Here is a 24257-nt window from a genome sequence, read left to right as displayed (position 1 = left end):
AATGATAAACATAATGATTTAAAATGTACTTTAAAGTCAAGCGTTTGATTCGACATGATTACAAAACTTTTTAAAAAAGTGTTTTAAGAAACATAATCATGAAACTGTACTCTCTGTAAGTACACTTACTACAAGTTGCCTTTTTCCATTAATATTATAGTATTTGCAAGATCAGTCTTTTAGAAAATATATACTTTTAAGATTTGAAGAACACCATGAAGTGTACTTCTTTTTCACAGGGGTTTGACAGGATTTATTATTATTATTTATCAGCTCAATGTCTAATCGCTTAAAAAACAGTCTACCTCTCCTGAAAAAAATCGGACAGTTTGAGGTATCATTCATGTTTGTAGTGTAGCAATAACACAATAACACATAAGGTTTTAGCAAGCTCCAGTAATAAATAAAAAGTAATAATTGTAATAATAATAATAATAATAATAATTAATTGCATCCTATGATGACAATGGTAAAGAAAGAGAAGGGGCAGTAAGAGCTGGCATAGTGTTTCAGATGCTGCAGCAGCTGCTGCTGATGATAAGGGGAGCAGTGTTCTTTTCCCCGTGGGGTCGTCCCGGGCTGAAGATGGGGTGGAGCTTATCTGTGAACGTATCTTTGAAAGTGTAGATATGAGTTCCGGTATCCAAACAATAGAAAGACACACGTCCCTCCTCAAAGTCCAGGTAAACAGACACTCTTTTAGGTTCGTGACTGAGGCTGAAGAAAGTTGGAGGGAATGTGTTAGCAATGTATTGGGTGCCATTCTTTAAGCTAAGCATCCAGAAGCCGTTGGCTGGACAAATGGTAAATTTTCCCTTTCTGTTGACAGATTGTTTGGCTACTCCAAGATCCCAGTCAGTCTTGTCTCCAACCTCCACTTCCCAAAGGTGCTTTCCATGGCTGAAGGCTTCCTTGGACATTACGTTAGCCACCCGGTCAAACCTTTTGGGGTTTTCTGGGACTTCTTGTCGCTTATTCGCATGTCTAACCTCCTTCCTGTCCTCAGAGATGTAGAGGTAAGCGTGAGCTGTCCGAGGATTCAGATTTACATCAACTGAAAAGAAAGACGGATGATTAGCTTTCCAGAGAAGACAATGACAGAAAACTAATTCTATAAAAACATCTATAAATGTACAATGAAAACACACCTGAGTACTTCTGCAGTCTCTTCAGTTCTGAAAAATAACAAATTGCTTATGAAACATAAATGGCATAAAATTACTTTAACATTTACATTTAAACTGCTCTTAAATGATCATTGTTTAGCAGGTCTTCTGCTAATTACACCACATTTTTATCTCTCTCTCTCTCTGTGTATATATATATATATATATACTGTATCTCTTTCTCTCTCTCAGACTGGATGTTGATTGGGCTATAGGAATTGAGTTCATTGGTGGTGGGAAAAAGTTCATCATTCTGAACATTTATACACCTTATGAGAGTCCCCAGAATGAAGATGAATACCTTAACAGGTTGGCTTGTGTTATGTCCTTTATTCAGGATAATGCTACCACATGCTTTTTTATTGTGGGTGATATGAATGCGGATGTTTCTGATGGTAGCTCCTTATTTGCCAATCATTTAATTCAGTTTTGCTCTGATAATGGTCTGGTCCTCTCCAGTAAAGAACATTTACCTGCTAAAAGTTACACGTATATCAGTGATGCATGGCATACAACCTCATGGTTAGATCATTGCATCTGCACAACTGATGCACATGATTCCTTAGAGTCCATGAGAATTAATTATGAGTTTGCCACTACTGATCATGTGCCTTTTTCTATGTCTATAAATCTGGGCAATTTACCTAGTGGGGTAAGCGGGTCAGAGGAGATTACTCAAATGTGGCAAAAGCATTATTATGAGCTGTTTAACTGTGTTAAGAGTAACTCTTTTGTAGTGGGCAACATTGATAATGATGAAGTTGTGAATGTCTCTCCGCAAGAAGTTTATGATGCAGTTATGATGCTAAAAAGTAATAAGGCATGTGGTATGGATAAGATATCTGCTGAACATTTAACATTTGCAAGTAGAAAATTATATCCTTTGCTGGCTATTTGTTTTACTGGGTTTTTGGTTCATGGTATTTTACCAGATTCGATCTTATCTGTTATGTTAGTGCCTATTATTAAAGACAGAGCTGGTAAAATAAATAGCATGGATAATTACCGGCCTATAGCCTTGGCCAGTACTTTATCCAAGGTTATTGAAAGGATTTTATTGAATAAGATGGAACATTTTGTCCTGACTTCTGATAACCAGTTTGGTTTTAAACCGAAACATGGCACTGATATGTGTATTTTTGCTCTAAAGGAGATTTTAGATTTTTATAACAGCCATAATTCCACAATTTTTATGTGTTTTATTGATGCTTCTAAAGCCTTTGATCGTGTAAATCATGAAAAATTATTTTTTAAGTTATAAAATAGAGGAGTTCCCAAATTTTAGTGAGAATTTTGGTTTTTTGGTATGCTCATCAATTAATGTATGTAAAATGGGGTAATTGTGTGTCTGCTCCATTCAGTGTATGTATATATTTAATGTTTTAATTTAATTATATATTAATGTTTATATGGAAGGTTTATCAAAGCTGTTAAATGGTTGTAGAACAGGTTGTATGGTTGGCTATACTATTATAAACCATTTGATGTATGCAGATGATTTGGTGATTTTTTGTCCATATAGTGCTGGTCTTCAACAGTTACTGAGGATTTGTTCTCGATATGGTTCAGAGTTTGATATTAAATATAATGCCAAAAAGAGTAATATTATGATTGTTAGGAGTAGGGGGGACAGGAAACTGACATTTCCTGACTTCTCTCTGTCTGGGAGTGTCCTTAAGGTATGTAATGAGGTTAAATACTTAGGGCATTATATAACTGATGACCTGTCTGATGATAGGGATATTTACAGACAGTGTTGTACGCTGTATGCCATGTTGATTCGGTTGATTCGCAAATTTGGCATGTGCTCAGGATCTGTGAAGACTACACTTTTTAAAGCATATATGTATACTTACAGTGCTGGGTAGATTACTAGTCAACTATTGTTTACAAATTTACATGATGAAAATTGTAGTCAGTAACATAATCTGAATTACACATATTAGGTAATAGTCTGACTACTTTTTGATTACTTTTAGATTACATTACTTTTGACCTAACTTGTTTATCACATAGACTTGAATGTGATTATCGTGTACCGAGCCACTAATTAACAAAATCATAAAAATGTCAAATCCTTGGGGATCCTTACAAAACCTTAGGATCCTTGGGGATCCTTGGCACTAAGTTCAGTCAGGCTTTTTTCAAATATGTGGAATCATTGGCGTTTTAGTACACATGTAAATATGTGATATTGTGGTTTTTGTCCTTGTGTGTGTTTTTGTATGTTGTTATTGTTGTGTCTTTGTTTGGACCGAGTGTGTCCTTAATACAGTTTGATGATTGATGATTGATTACATGAACAAACATTAATAAACACGAAAACATGAAATTACATGGCCAAAGTCTTTCAGGCTTGAAATATTTTTGTCCAGGCTTCCGATATTAATAAAGACACACTATTTCACAGCCATGCATCTGCACTGTTTAGTAACTTTAAAGTAAGTAACATAATTATTGGTCTCATGTATATAACTATTAGGTTCATTTGGAAATAATTTTAAAGACAAAAAAGAACCGAGGTGAATCAATAAATTATGAATAATTTACTGCCATTGTATGAATAATATTTAAAAGCAACTATAATCTGATTATGAAGATTTTAAAACGTAATATAATCTAATTACAAGTACTTTATTTCATTTTCAATTTGATTATGTAATCCAGCTTAGTTAACACCCAGCACTGTACATATACCCCCGGTTTCACAGACAAGGCTTAAGCTAGTCCCAGACTAAAATGCATGTTTGAGCTGTCTCAACTGAAAATATCTTGCTCTGACATATCTTAAAATATGTCAGTGTCGTTGTTCTGTGTCAAGATGCACACCTGTAATTTCTTCTAAGGCATTTTTGTAAAAGTTGCTTAAATATCTTAATTTAACTGAGGTCTAGTCCTGGCTTAAGCTAAGCCCCGTTCGTGAAACATAGTAAATTTGTTTATTTTTGAAACATGAACATATTTGTTATGTAGATTTATATAGTTTCACTGCCCAATTCCACAACAGTCTTGGACCCAATTCTGCCATCTACTGGCGTGGATGTATTGTCACCAGTTATGTTATCGGTTCTTTTAAGAAGCTAAATGTGGTCATACACTAAAATTGTACAGCTTTTGACCCCAAAACATAGAAGCATTAATGTTTTAAATGCTAAAAAACGCATAAGCATAAGCATGATTAACAGAAGAAGCTGTGAGAAGTATGTTTAGGACTAACAGGCAAAAGAAGAAGGACAAGCTAGGAGGACAGTATGAAATACTGAAGTATATACTGCATTATTTTAATCATGCAGTCATACCAGCTTTAGAAAGTCTTTTAGCTTCCATCGTGACTGTATCCATGAAGTCCACCACAGCCTGCCTGGTGAAGCCAACACAAGGATCAGTCTCCAGTGTGACTTTAGACCAGTCTCTCATCGCTCGTGGTATATCACTGAAGCTCTGTAGATGAAAATACGTCAATTATTCTATACTATGCAATACTCGCTAAAAGGAAAACTTCACCAAAAGTAAAATTATGTCATTATTTGCTTGCCCTCATGCCATTCCATATCTGTATGACTATGGTGTTTTTTTTTTTTTTTTTGAGAACAACATCAATTTCAATCTGTTCTCCACTTATTACATGATTTCAGAAGACTTTGAATATTACACACAAGTCATATTGACTACTTTTATTGTGTTCTTTGGTTCTTTCTGAGCCTTTTTTGGAACAGACATCACTAGTTGTGTGAGCTGTGTAAAGATTCTACAAAAATTATTCATGCTGTAGCTATTGAAAAAAAAATAACATACAGGTTTGGAACAACATGAATGTGAGTAAATGATTACTGGGTTTTCACTTTTGGGAAGAATAATACTTTATAATACTTAAAATAATACATTTTAAAATAAAAACTCATGTTGTTTATGTTAAACTGTTGTTGCTCAGTATTATGTGTGTAGCATGTCATTTTTATGCATAAGCAATAACAGATTAGCTTTTCAACATTTTTTTATTTATTTTCATGAGCACTGTTAATGATACACAAAAGTAATGTGATTTTTGTATTCAGCATGTCAAACGACATAAAGAAACATTAAAAATAAAAGCAAAACTTTACTGTGTTATCAAAAGAGAAATTAAACGTGGTTACCTTTTTAAGACGCTCCTTGTCATCCAAGTGCTCAGGGATGGTGTGTCCATTTTCCAGTTCAAGCATTTCTTTCTCCAGGTCTTTTACAAGTCTTTCAACTCTTTTCTCTGCCTCTTTTTGTTTCTGCTCAACAGCAGCCACTACCAGTTTATGGCTCTTCTCTAAGGTGCTCAACATAGAAGAAAACACCCTTTGACTTGCCTGAACCTCCCGTAGACATGTGCTCTGTTTGGAGGAAGAACAGGTTTTCTTTTAGAAATAGCCTAATTCAAAAAAATAAGATTAGCCAGAATCTTTAACCCCCCCCCCCCAAAAAAAATTCTTATTTATTGAAATATTATTTGTGGTCGTGGTTTTATTCACCGTGTTGCAATCGGTCACATACCTTTAGGAGCTTTAAGGAATTCTGAAGTTTCTCAATCTTCTGAACTCTTTCCTGAATCATTTGCTGCACCTCTCCTGCATTCTTCTGTTTGCAGTACATGAGTGAAGAACAAAACCACAGAACTGTTAAGTTTTTTTTTTTTCATCATTAATCATTAAATCTACTTCATTTACATTGTGTAGTGAATCCTGAGAAAAATGTATCATATAATATATTTTATTTTACAAAAATATTAAGCAGCACAACTGATTTCAACATAGCTAATAACAAGAAATGTTTATTGAGCAGCAAATCAGTATATTAGAGTGATTTCTGAAGCATCATGTGACACTGAAGACTGGAGTAATGAAGCTGAAAATTCAGGTTTGCAACACAGGAATGAATTAAAAATGTAAAATAGATTCAAATAGAAAAATGTTATTTCAAATTGTATTATTTGACTGTATTACTATATATTTGATTGAATAAATATAGCCTTGGTGAGCATAAAGTCCTTCAAAAACATTACAAACATGTAGTATAATAAACGGGAGTATACATTTAGTTTAGTTTTTTAATGAAAGTACTCACAGGTTCATCCTGAAGTTCATCCATACTGAAGAACTTGGATTTAGCAGCCAAACGTGTCTTCCTGTAGTTTTCAGTGACGTCCGCCAGTATGCGGTTCACGCTGATATGGGGTCTGGAGCCAAAGGCCCTCCTACAGAGCGGACACTCGTCTGACCCGCTGCGGCTCCAGTAAACACGGAGACATGCTTTACAAAAGCTGTGTCCGCAGGGCGTTGTCACTGGGTTGCTGAAGATCTCCTCACACAGAGAGCACAGGAAGTGCTTCTCAGACAGGAGACTGATGGTAGATTCCATTCCTGAGAGAGCGCAACGTCACAAAATTTCCACAGAAATGAACCATCTATCAAATGAATGTATCAAATAAAATGTAGCAAATTAAATGTTATGTACTGACAAGAAGAATTAATTTTTTACTTCTTTTCCAAAATAAATAAATAAATAAAAACGTCAAGCTTGAATGCTACTGCTCCCAAAGACTAAATGGAAATAACTATTACTGTACCTTTTGATCACACTGTAAAAAAGTGATTTCTTCAACAATCATTTCTAAAGATTGTTAAATCAAGATTAATTTACTTAAGAAGCTAAATGAAGTGAGTTATGATTAAAACAAGAAGATATATCTTCCAATGGGCTGAGAAAGATCAACATAATTCAACATAATTCAGAGGAAAAGACGTTTTCATACTCGACTGACTGATGTTTGTTCTTGTTTTAAGCATAAACTCACTTAATTGTGTTACATTTCTGAGAAAACAAGACTTCATATATATTTCGCATTTAAAGTATAAACGCAGCTTAATTTAAGGATGTTTAGATATTTGTACTGGAAAACAAGACAAAAATACTGAGGAAGATCTTAATTTTCAGCATGACTTTTATGAATTTACAACTTTCTGCTCTGATTTAGGACTTTTAAGGCCTTAATCTGCAAATTAAGACTTTTTAAAACCCATATAAACCCTGTACAAGTTCACAACTTCATGTAATTAAATAAATGTCTGCTGCACATATGGCTATTTGTATAGCCTGTTTTGTCCCAGGAATCATGAATAAGTGACTAGTGATGGTCTGCTGTAGGATGGAAACACATTAACTAAGATAAGAGACCGGAAAATTCTTGTCAGACTTATTTAACACAACATACCAGGGTTAATAATAAAAAAGAAAACACATTATGCTGTGCTCTTTGTAAGCTAAGTTGACTTTCTGCAACAACTGTCATTTATAGAGGAAAGCTTGAGCTATTGTGTCTATGCAAATATTTACAAACGCTTTATATAATGAGTTTGTGTAGCATTCCACTGAGTGTAATGGGGCTCTTCAGAGGCCTCTGCTGAGCGTGTGGTATGGAGAAGAACGGGTTCAACCAGAAACCCCATGTCGTCCTCAGGACAAATCTAAATATTTATCTAGCAGGTTTCGGGACTGATTTTCAGACATGTTTTTGAAACGGCAGCTATAAACATTTAGTAACAGGTCTAACTTAAACATGAACTGTGTATTTCTAAATGTAATTGTATTATACAATTACATCATTCAAATTGACTTACACTTATTTGTATCATCTTTCTAAAAAGTTGTATTGTACCAGTTACCCTTTACATTGTGAGCTAACATTTAAAGTTACAGGACAATAGTTCATGGAAATCTCATTGGATCTTACCTGTACTTCAGCAGATGAAGAGAGTCGTTCACGTCTCCTACGGTGAGTTTCATAAAGTGAACTAGACCATAAAGTACATAGGTGTGTTTCCAGCAAGGGGAGGAGCCAGACAATGCCTGCCTTGTACTTTACACTGAGTCACACACCTTACCAGATCATAAATAGACTCAAATAGCTTTAAAGTGTTGAAGTAGATTTTATTACTAATTTAGACAAAATATCAAATGTACAGCATTATACAACAAATTTCATACAACTAGTTTACACACATATATATATATATATGTATATATATTTTACAAATAAACAACATCTCGTATAAAATCTCTTGTACAAACATATTTACAGTTTAAAATGTATTAAAAATACATTCACACAGTGCCCTCCAAAAGTTTAGATATGCCCTAAAGTGCAATATCAGCATAAATCCTTAAAAATTTGATATAAATGCATTAAAATGACTTGCAATTATTGTCGAAGACCAGCAATAATGATTTCCATTTTGATTACAAAATAATGGCTATATATAGACGTCACAGTCAGATGTGGCAGCTGTAAAGATTATTGAGTCAGAACACTTTTATAGCATTACAGATTGATTGGCGATTACACATCATGATTTATAAATATCTTTACTATCTTTATATGTATTGAATTCAAATTAAGTTAAAACATGTTTTTATAGTGTGTGCTTTGCTAATGAGTGGCAAAAAAGGGATTTTTTTTTAATATGGGAAAAGGACAAGGAAAGGACCTTAAGTTAGGACTGGAACTCAGTAGCTGCCCACAAAGCTATGACAAACATTGGCAAATGTAGTGACCAGCCTACTTCATCCCCAGAAACCCTCATTGTATCATTGTGGATAAAAAAAAAATTTCTTTACTTCCAGACAATGTTTCTAATGAGTGGCAAAAAAGCGATTTTTTTTTTATATGGGAAAAGGACAAGGAAAGGACCTTAAGTTAGGACTGGAACTCAGTAGCTGCCCACAAAGCTATGACAAACATTGGCAAATGTAGTGACTAGCCTACTTCATCCCCAGAAACCCTCATTGTATCATTGTGGATAAAAAAAAAAAAAAATTAAAATTAAAAAAAACTTATTTTCTTTACTTCCAGACAATGTTTAAAGCCAACCAAATCAGCTTCTAATTGCAATATGCATTTGATGATTTGTGGGAGGAAGAGGTGTGCAAAATTTATTGTCTACAATAATATCATAATTGTTGTTTTAATGATATGTGAGCTCACATTATCAAGTAAGTAACTCTGCAAAAAAAAATAAAAAAATAAAAACACATCTTGAAAGTCCAAAAGCATTTACTGCATGATGCAGTCTATTACAAAGTAAAAAAAAATGCCCCTATAAGTTATGAGGGCAAAAATATCCCTGTATGGGTTGTTATTTATATTTAATATTATGTTATTTTTATTTATACGATATGATGTAAAATCACATAAGCAAGAGTGCCATTTTCATGAATATTAGTGCTCGAGTGTGATCGCAAAAGTTCCTATTAACTTTATACAACAGTTCACAAAAACAAGAAGTTAATATTGAGTGAAATTCTAGACACAATATTGTATTTTTATCCTCTGTTTCACCAACACAACTATTTCCAAACAAAGCTGGAGCAGAACATTTTTGTCTCTCAGAGCAACCCTGCAGTGTTTAGTTTCTGAATTAATCAGTTTTTGAACAAATCATTAAGACAGGCAGCCACGCGGCTCATTTCTAAATAAACCAGCCATTTTGAACAAATTGTTTGAATGAATGATTCAATGAATCACTCATTAAGGGATTTACCACCACCTACTGGCGGTTTTAGTGTCATGTTTATTTATTCATAACAGGCCCAAACCAGCCAAGGTACCAGCACAAAAACACACTAATCAAAATATTGCTTAATTATAGTTATCGACAAAAAAAATCACAAAAAAATATTAAGATATAATTTCTTGTCAATAATGCAATGCACACCTCTATGGGAGATCCAGGGTTGTCAGAAGCCGACACTATGCACTAAGTAGCCCCTTAGTAGGAGTGCGACGATAAATCGATACATGGATCGGTTCTGCGATTTTCCGAATGCATCGCGATTCTCAGGAATCGATTCTGAGTTTAGTTTTCAACAGCAGATGGTGCTCTAGGCTAGTTTTTAATCGCACACTCAAATGCTCACGAAAAAGTGCGCTTGTGCGTTCGACTGAGTAATGTAAGTGGTTAAATGTACTTGCACCTCGGCTTTTATGTGTTTATGATGCGGGATTAATGTAAACACAACCCACTGTGAACACTCTTGTAATTCGCTTCAACCTTTAAGAACTTTATGAATGATTATTTTAGATTCAAGTGGTGTGTGTGTGTATGGAACTGGAAGCGAGCACATTACTGTTTCTAAAGCACACAGTGCCATCTGCTGTTAAAAACTAAGCTCAGAATCGATTCCAGAGAGAATCGCGATGCATTCAGAAAATCGCAGAATCAATCCATGGGATTGATTTATCGTCGCACCCCTACCCCTTAGTGGGCATCTGTAAAGGATTTGTAAATGTAGCTCCATGCTGCATTAGCTGCACCTCCAAGCGCAGCACCAAGACCAGCACCAACAGCAGCTCCCACTGCCATACCTTCATATCCTACTGCAAATCCCAGAAGTGCACCAACAAACGCACCTTTCCCCACTGCAACAGCATAATCAACCAATCTAACCGTAAAGCCAAGCTTGTCTGCAACAACCAGCTCTGCTTTCTCTCGGCACTCCGACTGTATCTTTTCTTCATACCTCAGGATCTCACTGGCAAGCGCTTCTCCTGAATGTTGGTTCTCCAGCGCCTTCAATGTCTCCCTGATCTCTTTCTCCTTTGATTTTTTGATGAAACGCTCCTCTATCTGAATTCTTTTTTCGGCATCCTTAAATTCCATGTTTGAAAACATTCCATGCTCCCGGACCATCTTATCCACCTTGGTTAGCAATGCTTGTGTCTGGCTACCCTCAGTCCAGTTTACTTCTCCATTGAAGAAGAGGTAGTTCTGGCTACATTTCTCAGCAAGCTCTCTAAAGCTCTTGTTCTTTTTTACCTCATCTTCTATGGACGGAGTTCTCATGCCTCGCTCATAGTATAAAACAATCAATGTGTGCTTCAAGACACATTCCCCAAAGTAGTGTACCATAGGCTTCAGTATGTCCATAGTGTCAGAGGTCAAGTGAAATGGGTCTACAACGAACACCACAGCATGAGGACATGGACATGAGAAACAAACTGCCTTCCTGAGCTCCTTATGAAGTATACTGTCTGGCAAGTCATTATCCTGAAGATTTGGTGCATTGACTAGGGTTATGTTTCTCTCCTGAACAACCCCTGAATTTTTCTTGGTAGCTGAAATATTGACTTCATCTCTGGTAAAGACGTCTTGCCCCAGCACAGACCGTGTCAGTGAGATCTGATCCTGACTTGAGCCGCCAAAGACCAGCATCCTCAGTGGTGTTTCTCTGCTCACTGTGAGATGAAGTTCAAACATCTTTCACTGTTAATCAAATAAACCGTAATTTCTTAAATGTTCTGAATTGTTTGTCAACTCACTATTAGGTGGATTGTCTAAGCTCAGTCTTCTCTGTGGTTTCACTTTGACTGATGCCATCGTAAATATAACAATCACAGGGGTTGAAGAATTCAGGATATGCTATCCTATTAAAGAAAAATAAACGTTCAGAAACAACTAAAAAAATAACCGTATATTTTACCATAAAAAAAAATTTTGTTACTTGAAATAAATTAACTATCTGAAATAAAATAAAATATTAAAAAATTTAACTTATTTTATTTCAGCTAGTTGACAGCATTTCTCATTTTCAATTAGTTTAAACTGATGTAGTAAAATAACTAAAACTGAAATAGAAATTAATAAAAAATTACACACACTTTAAAAAAGAACTAAAAATGACAAAAAAGTAACAAAATTACTGAAAATAGAAAAATTAAAATGAGAACTAATTCAACATATTCATGAAAAAATAGTATCTTCGTTTAGGTTTCGCAGAAGTTAAACATGTTTGGAACGACATGAGGGTGAGTAAATGAAGACAGAATTTTCATTTTTCATTTTCAAGTTTTATTCTTACTGTACCATTACAACAATACAGGACATAAAAGTAGCATTATATAAACCATTCCAAAGCATGTAGACCATTAAAATTAACTAAATATAGTACTTTTATTTAAAACAAAACAAAACAAATCAAAACAAAACAAAACAAAAAAGAAACTTACCTCTGAAGGTCATTAACTTGTCACACCAATCCAGCAACATCCCACTAAAAATAATGCAGCAAATATTAAGCACACATATTCAATTTTATTTATTCACGGTACTGTTGTACTACCTACTTTACACAAACTGTGTAATAAATCAGAAATGAATTATTATACAAATAAATCACTCTCTATCATATAAGACACTGTGTGCACAGTTTGTTCTATAAAATAAGAGAGAATTAATAAGAAATCATTACAATGTATTTGCTAGAACCTGAAAAGAGCGTAAGGTTGTAGTTTTTTTTTAGGACACCTACGTGTTTCTCCAAAAAGTACGTTTGCAGGTTTTTAATGGGTAACAAGCAACACACTACAGCAACAGAAAAAGTCAATACGCAGGAGCTCCACCCTCTTTCTGACATGATTGTTTTCTAACATGATTGGTTGGACCGCTTGCCTTTCTCGACTGCATTAGTTTTAATATGTATTTTCGAGTAAAAAGCGCTTTCAAAAGCTTCCTTTTTAAAAAACACATAGCCTATCTGTCACGACGTGCACTAAAAGGTGCAGCATGTGCGTTAATTCATTCGCAACCAATATCCATAACAAGTAGGCCTGTTTACTGATCCAAAATATGTCTTCTCGCATTATAAGTCACCGAGTGTACTTTGCATGACGGACGCTTTCTCAAATAGCCTAATTTATTTTACATATTCAACACATAACAATACTCAGATACATTATAGATGTGTACATACCTATTTCAGGTGGTTTTCACCAAAGTACAGGTTTATGAAAGTGCGACAAAAGCCGTCTGGAGAAAAGACATGTCAGAATGCGAAAATGAAAGTATACAGGCCTTCTTGTATTTCTCATTACTGCCGCCTGCTGCCTTTAAAGTGTAGCGTCACTTACTCTACTTTGAGTAAAATAGCTTAATTTCTACCTCTTCTAAATATAGTTTTGAGAAATTTTATTTTATTAAAACTAGTGTTTGGGGCTATCAGTGCAGCGCAGTGACACATCAGAAACAAAATTCTGCAAATACACATTTAAACATTTTTAAGATTTTCACATTTAAATTATATAACAAATTTCCTTCAAACGGAGCACAATAGTCTTCAAAATGTGTGCCATTTGTCTAGCATAACACAGTTATATAGTATACTGTAAAAAGACTATGCATGTTGTTTACCTATTTGTAACAGGGGAACTTTCAAGATGGTCACCCAATTAATTGTTTGACACCATCAGCAAAGAATTTTAGAGGACTAGTATGCAGTGTATGGAATAATGTGATGGCTTTAAATTGGAGAGGGTATATTTGCAGTAGGTCAGCTGTGGGTGGGGGTTTGGTGCTCTTTTTCTTGGTTTGGAGTGGGACCACTGCCCCTCAAAATGTCTGTGCACAGCCCTAATGTCATTCAAAATATTAATTCAAAATACTGCCTTATACATATCTGCTACTGTCACACTTGAAAAACACTGGAACATGGCAGCTATACATGCAAGATAAATTTTTTATTTAAAACAGAAAGGTGCCAGATAACATCATCAGAAAAAAAAAGAAAGCAAAAATATAGGACAAACCACATAAGACATTGGAGAGGGTATATTTGCAGTAGGTCAGCTGTGGGTGGGGGTTTGGTGCTCTTTTTCTTGGTTTGGAGTGGGACCACTGCCCCTCAAAATGTCTGTGCACAGCCCTAATGTCATTCAAAATATTAATTCAAAATACTGCCTTATACATATCTGCTACTGTCACACTTGAAAAACACTGGAACATGGCAGCTATACATGCAAGATACATTTTTTTATTTAAAACAGAAAGGTGCCAGATAACATCATCAGAAAAAAAAAGAAAGCAAAAACATAGGACAAACCACATAAGACATTCTACAATACATGTACAATTCAATACATTTTAGCAATTAAACATTTCAGTAAACTGTTATGTGTAATTAAAATAATTAGAAAATTAGAAAAATTCAAAATGTTGTGTGGTCTGAGACTTATGCGTTTACTGACCTAATAAACTCTTTTGGAGTCAAGCAAAACGTCCAGAGCCTGTCTGACACTGATGTACTCTGCAGAGGTGAACTGTGGCAAGGGGGTCCTTTAGAGTGACAGCTGCCCCTGATATTCCCTGATTTTTTTTTTTTACATTTTATTGAATATCTGACGGTGTTGACAAAAAGTGGGGACGCAACTTTTAAATCTTATGAAACATGCATGTGTCATTAAAAAAACAACATTACTTTGATAGGAGATATTATTAAGTGTTGCTTTTGATAAAACAAGCAATTTTTCATCATTAAAAAACATTTTTATCAATTTTATTGCATATGAATGATTGAACCCTTCTCTGTGGACACACTGTTTTAGATGTAGTGAGAGGACATTAAAAAACACAGATTTGGTATAATAATGACTTGCAATACAGACTTGCAACACTGTTTTTTGCATTAATGTGTGCCACTAATACATGAGTTCATTAGTGCCCACAGACTTTTTCTGCAGTGCTGGTTCTGGAAGTATTTTTCTATTTTATAAAAAGTATTTGTTAAAGCATTAGGGCAACCAATCAACCCAACCAGCCAAAGGTACAATACTGTACTTAACGGCTTTAGTGAGGGAAAGAACTATAATCCCATGAAGCACTGTGAATGACATAATCAAATTAAACATGATGCTGAAATATAAAACTATTGATTTAGATTGGAGGAAATACTCTGCAGAATTGTGGGTAATGTAGTTTTTCCACTGTTAAACACAACCTTTTTAAAAAAATTTTTTAAATAAGTTAATATAATGTAGGCTGGCAGCTTCAACTAGTAAAAGTACAAGTAAAAGTAAAAGTACAAGTAAATGCAAAATGGAAAAGAAGCACATATATACTCAGAGATGCAAAACAGTGCTGTGATCTTTGTTTGGAACTATTTTCGTTAGCCAAATTGAGCAAAAACAAGCAATATTATGTCTAAAATGTAAGTCACTTATTGCTTTATTGAACTTGTATAAAATGATTATTAAATATGTTCTTGCTGATATCTGCAGAAAAACGGTACTCTTTGTGTGATATAGATTAAGTTAACTATATTAAATTATATAAATATAAAAAGCATACAGAAGCATTTTTGCCGTCTACAATTTAGAATGCCTGGAATTTTGAGTTTTAATAGACTAATAAATCAACGTGCGTGCACTCTGTGTGTGTGATTTGGTGATATAACCTACTTCATAATGTCAGATCGCACATCATTACAACAACACTTACCATATTACCGCAGACAATGCTGTATCTGCACACCCCGGACTCGACTTGAGTGGAAAATAAATCATCCGCGGTTGTGCGTGCACTTGTTTGCAGATGAGCAAAGGTGTTTTTAGGAGTCTAACTTGCAAACGCCAGACTCGTCAAACCTGCTTTCCTGCAGTCCGTGTTCTTCTGACTTCTGACTATTTTGTAGTAAGTAACGAATATGCTTCGGGGAAATGTATCGGAGTAAAAGTATACATTTTAATTAGGAAATGTAGAGGAATAAAAGTAAAAGTTGGCTGAAATATAAAAACTCAGTTAAAGTACAGATACTCCCAAAATATACTTAAGTACTGTAACGAAGTATTATTACTTCGTTACATTACACCACTGGTCCTGAGCCAACTATTCTGCAGCTCGGCCTCAGCCCTGATTTCTGCCCCGACCCTCACACTGTAGGCGTCCATCTGCCAGTGCAGCTCATCCCCCCAAAACTGCGCCTCCAGTTCCCAGCACGTCCGCTCGGTCTCAGACTGTCTCTGCTTGCGTAGTTTTCTCTCCTCGTTTCTGACACTCTCCTCTGCCCTCTTGTAAGATCTGTTAATGTAATGGTGGCCATCCACAGTCTGCATCTGCTCGGTCTTATGTAGGAGCTCCCGGCTCCCGTTGCGGTTCCTCCAGGTCTTACTGAAGACGTGATAGCGGCAGTTGCACTGCTCCATGAGCTCCCTCAGATGTCAGTCGGATCTCATGAACTCATCGTTAAGCGCTCTGCCTCTCAGATGCCCGTCGTAAACCAAGAGGATCATTGTGTAATTCAAAACGTTCTCTCCAAATTGATCTTTAACCAGCTTGGGAGTCTTCATATTGTTGGGGGAGATCTTCTCCAGATCGAATGTGATGAGTATGGCATGAGGTCCAGGACTCGACAGGCACATTGATCTTCTCAGCTCTTTTCTCATCTTGGACTTGGACAGGTCTTTGTCATACAGGTTCGGTCCGTTGACCACTGCGACTCATCTTCCTATTAACTCTCCCACATTTTTCGGGCTGCTTGCAATGCTACAGACTTCCTCGGAGAACACCTCCGTTCCCAAAATGAAGTTGGTTAGGAGGAACTGAGATGAACCACTGCTCCCGATAACCAATATCCTTAGTTCCACATCACCAAAGCCTGTTGGGAATGAAACACAGGGATGTAAAAGGAATAGTTGACCACAAAGGACGTAAAATAAAAGTAGTCTATATGGCTTGTGCGCTATATTCCAGGTCTGCTGATGCCTGGGACAGATTGAAATTTAAGTAATTGTTCACTGAAAATCTTCTCCTGTGTCATTACTCTAAAATATTATTTGCATTTGTGCCAGCTTCATGCTACTCCAACTGTTTGGCCACAATGGTACAGCTCGCCAGTTCAAATATGTAAAATGGAGAATGATATTTGAGAACTGCAACTGTGGGGAAAATTCTCTTTGAATACCTTTCTGTGATTATGCTGTGAATAAACCAAATTTTTTTTTTGCATTTGACTTCAGAAGACTTGGAATATATCACATATTGAACTATTTTTGTAGTATTTTCTTGTCCCATTTAAAGCTTTTGGGTTGAGATCTCCCTTTCTGTTCCATGGAGGATAGAAAATAATACAGGTTTGAAACAATATGAGGGTGAGTAAATAACAGAATTTTGGGTAACACTTTAGATCAGGGACCAATTCTCACTACTAACTAGTTGCTTATTAGCATGCATATTATTAGCATATTGGCTGTTTATTAGTATTTATAAACCACATATTAATGCCTTATTCTGCATGACCATATTTTAGATCCCTTAATCCCATCCAATACCTAACCTTAGCAACTACCTTACTATTAATAAGCAGCAAATTAGTAGTTTATTGAGGCAAAAGTTGTAGTTAATAGTGAGTTAATGTGAGAATTGGTCCCCAAACTAAAGTGTGGCTGAATTTTGTCTGTATTGGTAAACTATCATTTTAAAAATATTATGTAGCCTACATCTTTATTATATAATGTTACTTGATAAAGCCAACGCATGTTTAATATTTTATATATTTTTTTATTATACTTGATTATACAACTAATTGCATGTCATTTAACATCAAATAAAAATATATAGATAGTTTAAATGTATATTAGATGCATTTTAACCCACTTAAGCAGTACTTAAGTACATCATTACATGTACTTTCAAAATTATTTTGTTAATAACTAACAAGCACAAGCATAAACATAAACTAACAAACATACTTTAATGTAATTTCTATGTATTTAAATGTATTTGTAATTACACATTTGTAATGATTAAGTTGTAATTTAATTTTAAATGTAATATTAAATAACACTACAGTTAAAAAATAAATCAAGTGCTTTAGTATGTTAGTTAGCACATCAAAATGAGTATACTTCTTTAAAACATTACAAAAGATTATTATATCATATGAAAACAAATTATGTAAAATGTTTCATTTGACATTATTACAAGGTGCAGTTTTTAAGTGTCCTTGAGTGTGTTAAAAAACATAGTCATGACAGTAAACTCTCTTTAAATACACTTAAGTGGCCTTTTCTTTCATTTATATTTTCTGCAAGTCCAGTGTTTAAAAATATACTTTTAAAAACTGAAGTACATTCAATACAGTTAAGTCTTTTTTAAAAGGGATAAGCTGTTGTGAAGAAATTTCAAACGTACCTGCTCTTTTAGGCATGTTTTCAAAGGCTGCTTTGTTTTATTGTTGTTGATATGTTTTTGTTGTCTTTAATGTGAAGAGCTTCTTTCTCAGTATTAAAGGGGTGGTTGATTGCGATTTCACTTTTTTAACGTTAGTTAGTGTGTAATGTTGCTGTTTGAGCATAAACAATATCTGCAAAGTTGCAGCGCTGAGAGTTCAATGCAAACGGAGATATGGTCTTTTAAAATTCTGGCAGTTTAATGCCTACCAAAACGACTGGTAGGGACTACAACAAGCTTTATGGAGTCAATATAATGCCACATATATATGCAAAAAAAATAAGTTTTGCAAACAAAAATAAAGAATTGCAAAAATTAAGATATAATTCATTGCAAAAATCAATGACAGTTGTAAAAGAAGCTTATGAACTGTGATTCTATTTTATCTCTGCAACACATATTTTCCATGCTCACACCTACTAATTCATTTGCAATGCTCCATTTATTTTGCGTTTCAGTCAAGCGTGAGCTTTAAAATGCGTGTTGTTTAGTTAACTACATGCGATTACTATTAACGTCGTTTGCCAAAGTTTAAGAAGTTAGAGATCATTTACTCGCGCACGTGAACGTGTTGGAAAAAGTTAGCATCTGCTAGTCCTTTATCTCAATATGCACGCTTTTATACTGTTAATGGATTATTTACTTTTGATTATGATATTCTTCCACTACAAAGTACGTAAAATATATTATATTTTGTCTCTTTAAGCAGACTGTAAATGGATAAAAAAGTAAACTGATTTCAAGTGCACACCTTTTTTCATAATTCTGCGTTTAGACAGCTGTTAAGTTTATGCCCACTGTTAATGTACGATGATTTTGGTAATCTGATATAATTATTTTGCCATTACACGTTTAGCAGAGAGAGAACCAAGATGTTACTGCAGCAGCACAGAATTTAATTAACATTCTGACCCAAAGCCTTGGTCAGATACAGCCAGGTCAGGGTCAGCAGCAGCAACAACAGCAGCCTTCAACTGCTGTTTGTTCACCAAGAATAGATCAAGATATGACCAGGTTATCAGCACCCTCACCTAACGATTAAACTGTTCTATTGGTCTTTCTTTTGCACATTTAACATTAACACTCTTATTGTATTATAGAGCATTTCCTGGAATGTTTAAGAAGAAAAAGAAAACTGCAAACACGCCAATACAATCTAAAGCAACAGCATGGAAGCCATTTACAATTAATATTTGTCTTTTAAACAAAATCACTGAAACCTCACCCTCTCCTTCCGATGAGCTGGAGTTAATCCAGGCAGGGCTGGGAAAACGTACCATTACGGTTTCGAACATGAACCATTCTGAAGTACAATTTTTAGTAGTATTGCAAAACATTTGTACAACTTTGTGGCCATGTCGATGTAAGGTCACCCAACCCCAACAAGTTGTTAAACAGTCAAGTAAAGCTCAATACCTGCTTTCTTAATTGCTTATGTACTTTGAACAATCCTATGCATATGGAAAGTCATGCATATACACATAATCTGGGGAAAAGTGAAAAGTAAAATGCAGCATTTCCATAGATGAGCTGTTCCATTGATATGCAGTTACTAACCTCTTTTTGTGTTCACCACAAGCTATATTTGCTAGCAACAGTATTAATAGATGTTTTGTGAATATACAGCGCAAACCCTGATTTCCATTGTTTATGAGTGGCCCAGGGTTAAGAATTTGGAGTATGGAAAGACTAATTGTCTGAAACAATCCCAATTCAATATTTCATAATCATATTTTGTATGGATTTACATTACCATTACTGTGTGTGCTTTAAATTTTGTGCTCTTGTTTGCAAACCCTTGTTCTGTTTCACGTTTTCTGTAGTTATGCAAGCTACTTGAAGCTGAATTTCCCAAAATGAGATCACTCGCTGGAGGGTGGCTGCTTTATAAGGCACCAGGTGTCATAAAGCAAGGCCAGACACAACGGGTAAGTGAAAGACAGGATGGTTTATTGATACAGGATGTGGAGGAGTGGAACGGGTTAGGTTAAGGCAGGTGAATGTCAACAGAGTGAATGATTCCAGGGTTCTTATCGGAGTTCTTAGGGTGAGTATCTGATGCCGGTTTCGTGGGAGATCGTGGAACAGCTTCCAAGGAGGCGTTGGAGGATCGCAGGAGAATCCGAAGGGAAGTCTTTCTCGGAGAATATCGTATAGAGTCCATAGGAGTGAACGGTAGACCGGACAGTGAGTGACTGTGATGTGTGTGTATTTGTAGTGTGGCTTGATTGGTGACAGCAGGTGCGGGTGATCAGAATTCAGGTGACTGTGATCGGGTGATTATCCTGGCTGGTGACTGCAGTGACTGTCATGAATCCCTGACACCAGGTGCACTATATTAAATACCAGAGCAGACACAAGCATGTGAAGAGCTAAAACACAACTGTTTTAGTGCAAACTGTACAAGTCATATTTGAGTGGTCTTACACAGGGTTACAATTGCACATTCTCTTGGCATCCCAAAGCATTCACATGTGTACATACCCTGTTAAAAGAAGTTATTATTTTATAGTATTGCACAAGGAAGTGATATTACAGTATGGATTAAACTTACTAATAATTTTTTTTTAGCTTCAACAGATAAAAGCCTAATTATATTGTAAAGGCCCACTATGGTTTGATGTGTTGTAATGTATATTTGAATTGGCAGGTGGTAATGGAAGGAGAAGGCTTACTGTTGTCCCTCCAGACTCAGAGGGCTACACTGGCAGCCTTATCAAAATGGCAACAACCAGTGGAAGAACAGCACTCTACATGGTCCCTCTTCAAGATGAGTTGTGTCTTGATCCACTTCCATTCTCAGCAGAGGAGTTTGTCAAGATGCCAAAGGTGGAGTGTCGGACATGTCAAACAACCATACCATTACCAGTTTTATACATGCATGTCAAGTCCTGTGGTGGAACACAATCAGCTGATGATGATGAGGTATGTTATTTATACCAGTGGTTCCCAAACCTGTCCTGGAGGCCCCCCTGCTCTGCACATTTGTTGGTCTCCCTAATCAGACACCCCCAATTTAGTTCTTGCAGTCTCTACTAACAAGCTGATGAGTTGAATCAGGTGTATTAGATAAGGGAGACATACAAAAGGTGCAGGGCAGGGGGGCCTCCAGGACAGGTTTGGGAACCACAGATTTAAACCAGGGGTCACCAAACTTGATCCTGGAGGGCCGGTGTCCTGCAGAGTTTAGCTCCAACTTGCCTCAACACACCTGCCTGGAAGTTTCAAGTATACCTTGTATGAGCTTGATTAGCTTGTTCAGGTTTGTTTAATCAGGGTTGGAGCTAAACTCTGCAGGACACCAGCCCTCCAGGAGGCTGTTTCATAAAAAAAGTTTACCAAATAGTCCAGGCTTATTTCAGTTAGTCTGACTTATTTTGTACCAAATCAAGTGACAATAAGTCAGACTAACTGAAATAAACTTATTATAGTCTTATTTGATAAACTTGTTTTATGAAACAGCCCCCAGGACCGTGTCTGGTGACCCCTGATTTTAACAATAGCGCACAATTGTAACTGTCTACATTTCAATGAACTTTGGTATTAGGTTGCACATATACCCAGTTTTGTTATTTCAGATTACTGATGATGATGAAGTAAAAATAGTTGCTGTGACAGCCAGTACTGAGACCACTGCCACCCCAAACCCTACTTCTAGCCCTACACCTACCACTCTTCTGCGAGCCTGTTCTCCTACACCCACCACAAGTTATGAGGTGATATGAATATGTATTGTGAAAAGCTGTGCTGTAAATTATGAGATATGCTTAAGTACCAGTGCAGTTAGTGTAATTATTTTTTAATTTGTTTGCTGATTTTCTGTGAAGGTGTAATATCCAGAAAAAATCAAGCTAAATTGTGCTTATAAAATTTTATAATCCAGGTAACTTGCATGTGATCTTGGGATGTGGATTACAGACGTACTCATGCTCATATAAACATGTTTTTTCCTTATGAATCTGTTCACTTTCCATGTCATATTTCATCATTTGTCTTTTCTTGATGTTGTAGGATGAAGGACAGTGTCCCATTTGTTTAGAGATATTTACACACAGACAGTTGCTCATTCATGCAAGTATATGTGGCGATAGGTAATATTTTATGATTTTTAAAAATATTTCTTTGCCAACCATTTGTCCTGAGGTTACTGAGTAAAAACAAGTTTAGTGTAGTGAGAACTAGAATATAACCTTTGGTGAAATTCTCAGTGCAGTCATTTGATGCGAACAGTCCTACATGTGGCTCCCCTGAACACCACAACCAAAGCCCAGACATCCAATGGTAGAGTATTTTTAATCAATACAGGTAAACACACTTAAGAATGCACTATTTGACTAATCTGTTTTTCTTTTTATTCTGATTCCATAGAAAATACATGTTCTGTATATACAGTGATTTTAGAATCTTGCAATTAATTGTTAAATATTACTGTTAATACTTACTGTTCTGTTTACTGTAGAAAGAAAACATTCAAAACAATAACTTTATTTTATTAAAGGTTTATCAAAAGTTTCATTTTGTACTATATCTGGTTTTGTTCTGAATATGTTGGGAATACATTGTAAACATTTCACTGTCATTTAAGAATGAAGGATCACAAAATGTAACGCCACTAAATATTTGTCCCTGCCAAAGTTTTGAGATTGTGAGGTTGGGTCAACAACAGCTTGCAGCTGGGCATTCAGTTCCTCAGTTAATTTGCAATCTACTGGAGGAACTACAATTCCTCCAGACGGCTGGTCAGGGATTCTGGTCATGTCCCGGTCAGAGTCTTCATCTTGAGGATTCTGTGAAAAATTGGTTATAGGTTATGGACATGGTATATTTTATTGCTGCAATACATTAGGTGAAAATATAAATACATGTTCTGGCACAGAACAAATTCAGTCAAATTATAGTAAATACCTCAGTTTCTGGAGGATCGACAGGGTTTTGAATCAGCCCGATTTCCCACATTTGGTTGGGGCTTCGATTGCCCTCTGTGCGGAGAGGATGGTTATTCTATCCACAAGTAAAGGAATCAAGGCTGGCCTGGAGGCGCGGCAGGAACACATAATGACAACAAAACATGTGGAGGCTTGTTGGCTGGATCTAGTAACCCTTCCTCCTCGAGAGTGTGTAAAACATCATAGAAGATGTTGGTTACAGCCATCCATATGTCGCGCCAAAGACGTTCAATACTGAGAAATGCAGACAAAACAGTGTGTAATCATTTGATTAACAGCACCTTATTGCAGAAATGTTGAGTACACCGTTATCCTTACAAATAGAATGTTCATATGTTTAGCTCGGGGTATGAATATTTAATTAATCTTGATGCTTACCGCTGGTTATGCACGCTTTTTCCTGATATGAAACTTCCCCTTCCGTAGCCTCGCACAGAAAACATGCATCTAGCGATCTCCACATTTTCTACTCCTTGGTCTCCTCGAACTCTAAATGCAGAAGTAATTAAAAAGAGCAAAGCTGTTTTAGAAAAGAACAATGTATGAAAAAAATGGAAGTATAGTGAAAATTCACCCTCATAATGTTCTATTTGTTCTATTTGTCTGTCTGAATTTTTTTTTTTTCTTTTTTACTATTTTTACACAAGATGGACAAACAAAATTATATTTTTGTAATTAAGTGTTTCACAAACCTCCCCTCCCATCAGACACACCTGATTCAACTCATTAATAGAGACTGCAAGACCTGAATTGGGTGTGTCTGATGAGGGAAACATACAAATTGTGCAGTGGGGGGAGGGAGGTCCGTAGGACAGGTTTGAGAAGCACTGATCTATTCAAACAAAAAATGCTAGAAAGTACAAACTGTTTTACCTTAATGGAAATCCATGTCTCTCCACTGACTGATGGAAAAATCCAAGGGCAGTTGATGCTTTGTTATCTGTAGCAGCTCCAAGGTACATGATCTGAGGTAAATGATCAAATGTTATATTTATGTCAGGGGTGCAGAAATCAGTTCCTGGTGGGTCACAGCCCTGCAGAGTTTATTTCCAACCCTGCTCCAACACAGTTTTTAAATAAGCCTTCAAGCCTTTCAAATGATTTGATTAGAGTTGAAGCTAAAC

General features: G+C 35.8%; 3 protein-coding genes and 1 long non-coding RNA gene across 4 annotated transcripts; all 4 read right to left on the bottom strand.

Annotated features, from left to right (window-relative positions):
- Positions 1-243: 243 nt before the first annotated feature.
- Positions 244-7965, bottom strand: btr02 (bloodthirsty-related gene family, member 2). Its single transcript, XM_016516106.1, has 7 exons — positions 7924-7965; positions 6258-6553; positions 5688-5771; positions 5303-5527; positions 4466-4607; positions 1149-1175; positions 244-1054 (listed from the first exon to the last, which is right to left on the bottom strand). Exons 2-7 carry the CDS (start codon positions 6549-6551, stop codon positions 510-512), a joined length of 1317 nt encoding a protein of 438 aa, XP_016371592.1. The 5' UTR covers positions 6552-6553; positions 7924-7965; the 3' UTR covers positions 244-509.
- A 2290-nt stretch (positions 7966-10255) lies between these two features.
- LOC107711171 (GTPase IMAP family member 7) lies at positions 10256-13016 on the bottom strand. The gene is made up of 4 exons (XM_016516105.1): positions 12939-13016; positions 12196-12239; positions 11509-11613; positions 10256-11424 (listed from the first exon to the last, which is right to left on the bottom strand). Exons 3-4 carry the CDS (start codon positions 11564-11566, stop codon positions 10448-10450), a joined length of 1035 nt encoding a protein of 344 aa, XP_016371591.1. The 5' UTR covers positions 11567-11613; positions 12196-12239; positions 12939-13016; the 3' UTR covers positions 10256-10447.
- A 2800-nt stretch (positions 13017-15816) lies between these two features.
- Positions 15817-19467, bottom strand: LOC107711139 (GTPase IMAP family member 7). The gene is given in 3 exon segments (XM_074560076.1): positions 15817-16454; positions 16491-16613; positions 19413-19467. Coding segments are annotated over 3 exon segments (816 nt in total).
- Positions 19468-22742: 3275 nt separating this feature from the next.
- Positions 22743-23603, bottom strand: LOC107711170 (uncharacterized). The gene is made up of 3 exons (XR_001636672.1): positions 23512-23603; positions 23093-23367; positions 22743-22974 (listed from the first exon to the last, which is right to left on the bottom strand). It is a non-coding gene; the product is annotated as an uncharacterized LOC107711170 (long non-coding RNA).
- Positions 23604-24257: the final 654 nt, after the last annotated feature.

This window comes from Sinocyclocheilus rhinocerous, unplaced genomic scaffold, assembly GCF_001515625.1.
Source record: "Sinocyclocheilus rhinocerous isolate Xijiao unplaced genomic scaffold, SAMN03320098_v1.1 scaffold115, whole genome shotgun sequence".
In the NCBI taxonomy this organism is placed as follows: Eukaryota; Metazoa; Chordata; class Actinopteri; order Cypriniformes; family Cyprinidae; genus Sinocyclocheilus; species Sinocyclocheilus rhinocerous.
Note: the sequence above shows the minus strand (reverse complement) of the source record. Positions and strands in the feature narration are given on the sequence as shown.